Source organism: Pterocles gutturalis, unplaced genomic scaffold (genome assembly GCF_000699245.1).
Source record: "Pterocles gutturalis isolate BGI_N339 unplaced genomic scaffold, ASM69924v1 scaffold15026, whole genome shotgun sequence".
NCBI classification, from domain to species: Eukaryota; Metazoa; Chordata; class Aves; order Pterocliformes; family Pteroclidae; genus Pterocles; species Pterocles gutturalis.
In genome coordinates this window covers 1,646-5,904 of record NW_010100601.1, presented here as the reverse complement: position 1 = coordinate 5,904, position 4,259 = coordinate 1,646, and the positions used below count along the sequence as shown (strand labels likewise).

General features: G+C 39.2%; 1 protein-coding gene across 1 annotated transcript; it reads right to left on the bottom strand.

Moving 5' to 3' along the window:
• Positions 1 to 2,508: 2,508 nt before the first annotated feature.
• On the bottom strand, positions 2,509 to 3,873 carry BMP2 (bone morphogenetic protein 2; the record flags this gene model as incomplete). The annotated part of the gene is made up of 1 exon (XM_010080560.1): positions 2,509 to 3,873. A coding segment is annotated over one exon (845 nt), but the record flags the coding sequence as incomplete, so codon positions are not given.
• Between the last annotated feature and the right edge of the window lie 386 nt (positions 3,874 to 4,259).

The window sequence follows — 4,259 nt, the reverse complement described above, 5'->3', positions numbered from 1 at the left end:
AGCAGTTAAGGGTTAAGGATTTGAAGATACATTACTAAACCAATTCTGCAGAAATTTATTGACATGCTGAGCTTGACACATGCATATTTCCTTCTCAAAATCAGTATGGAACTGATGAGTCTGTGACTAACACTAAGCAGGTATAAAAATGCTTACAGGAGCGGGTCTTAAGAGGTTTAATAGGTTAGTCTCACAGTATATTTTACTAAGGATGCGATTCTTCGTCAAGCAACAGGAAGTTTGCCTGTACAAGGAATGCAGCATCACGCCATGAGCCAGCTACTGCTCATGCATAGACAAGCGACATAGCCAATTTTTTTGAAACAAGATTAGCATCAATGTATTCTCATGCCTTAGAGGAGAAGTCAAGCAGTCCATAAAAAGCCTCCCTCAATCAAGTTACACATGAAGGGCTAAGCACTGTGAAACTTAAGCCTTGCAACACTGGAGCTTAGGATCTAGTTAGAAGCACCATGGAGTCTTTACTGATTTCAGCAAGTTTGGGATCAAAACTTTCCTGCTCATAGAAACAGTGCAATCTTCAGTTTTTAACCACTGTATGTTCAGCTTTTTCAAGCTCCGGTTATAGAGTACGTTATCACTGCTGTGACTCAACTAGCACAACCATGCATCACAAAGAATCAATGAATTCTTGCAGAACCTTCACTGTGGTACATCTGATGACTGACAGTGTTCCTAAAGCAATAGCCATAAACTCACTCATCATCAGTAAAGCTGGCAACAACCAAAAGGCAAACTAAACTTCTGCACATAGGACACATTAACCAACAAAACAGCACAGGTCTTTTGAAAAAGCAAATACAGGTTGTCCACCCAGCAAACTCATAGGCTACTATGTAGTATCAGCATGACCAATAACATCAGCTACCTCTCAGAAATATGCAGAGAGAAACTGCAGAGTGGTGGATTGTTCCCTACCAGCTATCAAAACCACTGCTGGTTACAATGAAATATAGAAGTTTTTCTCTTGCCACAGAAACTTGCAGGTAGCCTACAATATTTTTAAGCTCACAACAGAAAAAATGGAAGCAGCCAACAGGAAATCAGTTTTTCTCTCCTGTCCTCTGTACCCATTGCTTCTTGCGATGACCAGCAGTAAAGAACTGGTCTATAAGAAGACCTGTAAGCCATCATCAAGTCAGACTTTCTGATCAGCAAACCTATTTAATACTTCTGCTGTAACCCAGATGAGTCTGCTAAAAAAAGGGGGAGTGTGGGGAGAGACATGAGAAAAAAAGAGGAGGTTTCTGTTAATAAAAAGTTAGGCCCAAAAGTAGGAGGCCCAAAATCAGAGATTCCCAGAGTTGACTTAGAGAGGTCTCTAACAGGAAAACTGTACACATGGCTTTACAAAATGCTGCCTCCATTCAACAAATCCAGAAACGGATCCATGACAGAGCGCAAGGGTGTTCTGACATCTCTTGAGGCATCAGCGCAGAGTCATTATACCTCCACTAAATACAGTGGAGAGCTCCTAAAATAGGTAGGAACTTACCACTATCATACTAACACAATTCCATTCTGTTCCCAGCTTCAGTGCACTTTGCAGTGCATCACCAAGAAGCCAAGTTAAGCTACTTTCCCACTCTACTATTTCAGTCCAACTTTCACACAAGCAAACCAGCCTCTGCATACTCGTCACAGTTTCTACAGCTAGTAACCCAACTGCCATACCAGTCTTTTAATGTACAACAGCACAGTAAGTATTAGCTTTAAAGCTGCGTTTGCCAACTGCAAATCATGCTTTTGCCCCTTACATGAAGGATTTAAAAAGTAAGAAGATGGAAGCCCAAGTTATCCTCGTGATGACTGCACAAGTGAACCATTTTTTCTTACAGACTGGACTTTTCAGAAAGAAATATCAGAGTTCTATGGTTTATTATCTGAAATAGATTTAAACATTTGGGGGGAAGAAAAGCTTTTAAACACAAAACCCTGGAAAGGAAGACAAACTAATCTGCAAAACAGCAAAACCATCAGGTGACGTTAGATAGGAGGCTGCATATGACAACAGCTTGCTGTATGTAGGGCAAAAATGGAAGATCAGTCACTATAACGCTCCACAGAAGTGAGCTCTCATGTGAGGTAAGGGAGTACGCAAAGCTTTTTCAACTGTTAAAGACAAGGGCCGGTACAAATAAGATAAATGTTCCTCTTTAGCATACATAATCACAAAAAAAAGGATGACATTTTAGTTTTTATTATTTTATATTTGGCCAGGACTTTTAGAGGAAGGACTTTTAAAGGAAACATCAAACATTCATTTTTCTGTAGGTCTAGAAAGGATTCAGTCTTCCCCCACCCCCGCCTTCTGTAGGATTTCTATTGGCCCTTCTTATATTCACACTGCAAATTAGTTGGGAATAGCAGTATTTATACTAGATCAGCATGTCTGGCTCTTATCCAAAAGTTCCACCTAGAGAGGATGCCAGTTCTCATGGATTGGACAGCCCACCCTGCAGCATTCCTGAGAATTGTACAATATAATAATCTTGAAAGTCAGCAGAGTGGATTATCCACTTTTTTCTGGACTTGAACTTGTGACCTTAACAGTAGCACAGCAGAAAGCAAATGTGCTATGCACTTTGCCATAGTAACCTTCCATGTATTCTTTTCAACTTAAATACACACAATTGAAACAGCTACAATTTTGGAAAATTATGTACAAACCCTATATTTTTTTCTTTTTTGATTACATATAAATACAAATTAGCTATTCTTCTAAAAAGTGGTTATAATAGTAAATAAATACAAAATAAGAATCTGACCATTATACTTCATGTGCTGGGGTTAAACCCATATAAAATGTACAACTAAAATACATTTAAAATCTTTAAAGGAATATTTCTCTGATTAAAATATTTGTTTTCCCAACTTTTTTGTAGACATAAATATATTTTCAAAATAGTTGTGTTTTTTTTTTCTTTCCATTTCATTACATAAATAAAGTCTTCATTGGGAAATATTAAAGTGTCAGCTTTTTTTTTTGTCTAATATATTTGCTGTGTTAGCGGCACCCACAACCCTCCACAACCATATCTTGATAGTTCTTTAATACAACTTTTTCATTCTCATCAAGGTAGAGCATGGAAATAGCACTCAGTTCTGTCGGCACACAACAAGCCTTGGGGATTTTGGAATTCACTGAATTGACCAAAGTCTGAACAATGGCATGGTTGGTTGAGTTTAGATGATCTGCCAGTGGAAAAGGACATTCCCCATGGCAGTAAAAGGCACTATACCCCGGTGGGGCAACAATCCAGTCATTCCACCCCACATCATTGAAGTCCACATATAACGGATGCCTTTTGCAACTGTATTTGTGGCGTTTACGCTGTTTGTGTTTTGCTTGACGCTTTTCTCTTTTATGAAGCGGGTGTCCCTTGCCATCATGCCCAAACGTTACTAATAATGGTCTGAGCTGAGACCAGCTATCTTCATCCTGATGTAAAGACCTACTAATCCTAACGTGCCTCTTGGAGGCACTGTTCTCTTTGTCCAAGTGAACCACCTCTACCACAAACCCATGATTAGGTTGTCCATGTGCAATCCACCTCAAAACAGCTGGCGTTACATCAAAACTTTCCCATTTACTTGCATTATGATGCACCAACCTGGTGTCCAATAGTCTTGTGACAGGGTCCTTAGAGGTGGCTGTGGCTGGCTTTATAATTTCATAAATATTAATACGGTGATGGTAGCTGCTGTTGTTCTCAAAGGCTCCGTGCACCTGCTTCCGAAAAATTTGAAGTTCAGCGGAGGTTATAGACTCCTCATTAGGGATGGAAGTTAAATTAAAGAAGAAACGCCGTGCTGTTTTCCCACTTGCTTCTGGCAGTTCTTCCAAAACTTCTAATTTGATTAAACAGGGAAAATAAAAACAAAAAAAAAAGAAAAAAAAATTAGTAACTGAGACAAGCAACCAAACCACTCAGATAGTCTGCTGTTGGCAACTTTCAAATGACAGCTAACTCATGTGATGTACAAGATCTGAAAGACTTTCGGGGGAAAATAACACCTCCCTTGTCTTTCTGTTTATTTATGCAAGCATGTATAGTAAAAAGTTCAGAATGCTTCAGTCATTGTTATGCATTTTGATTGAATACTGGTGCCCTTTGCATTCCAGGTGGTTACAATAAGTGGCAAGAAACACGCAGCGTAACTTTGGAATTCCAGGACATTGGTGAGAAATCTCAAGCACTATAGTTGGTGGGGCTCTGATGAGAATCATTAAAACT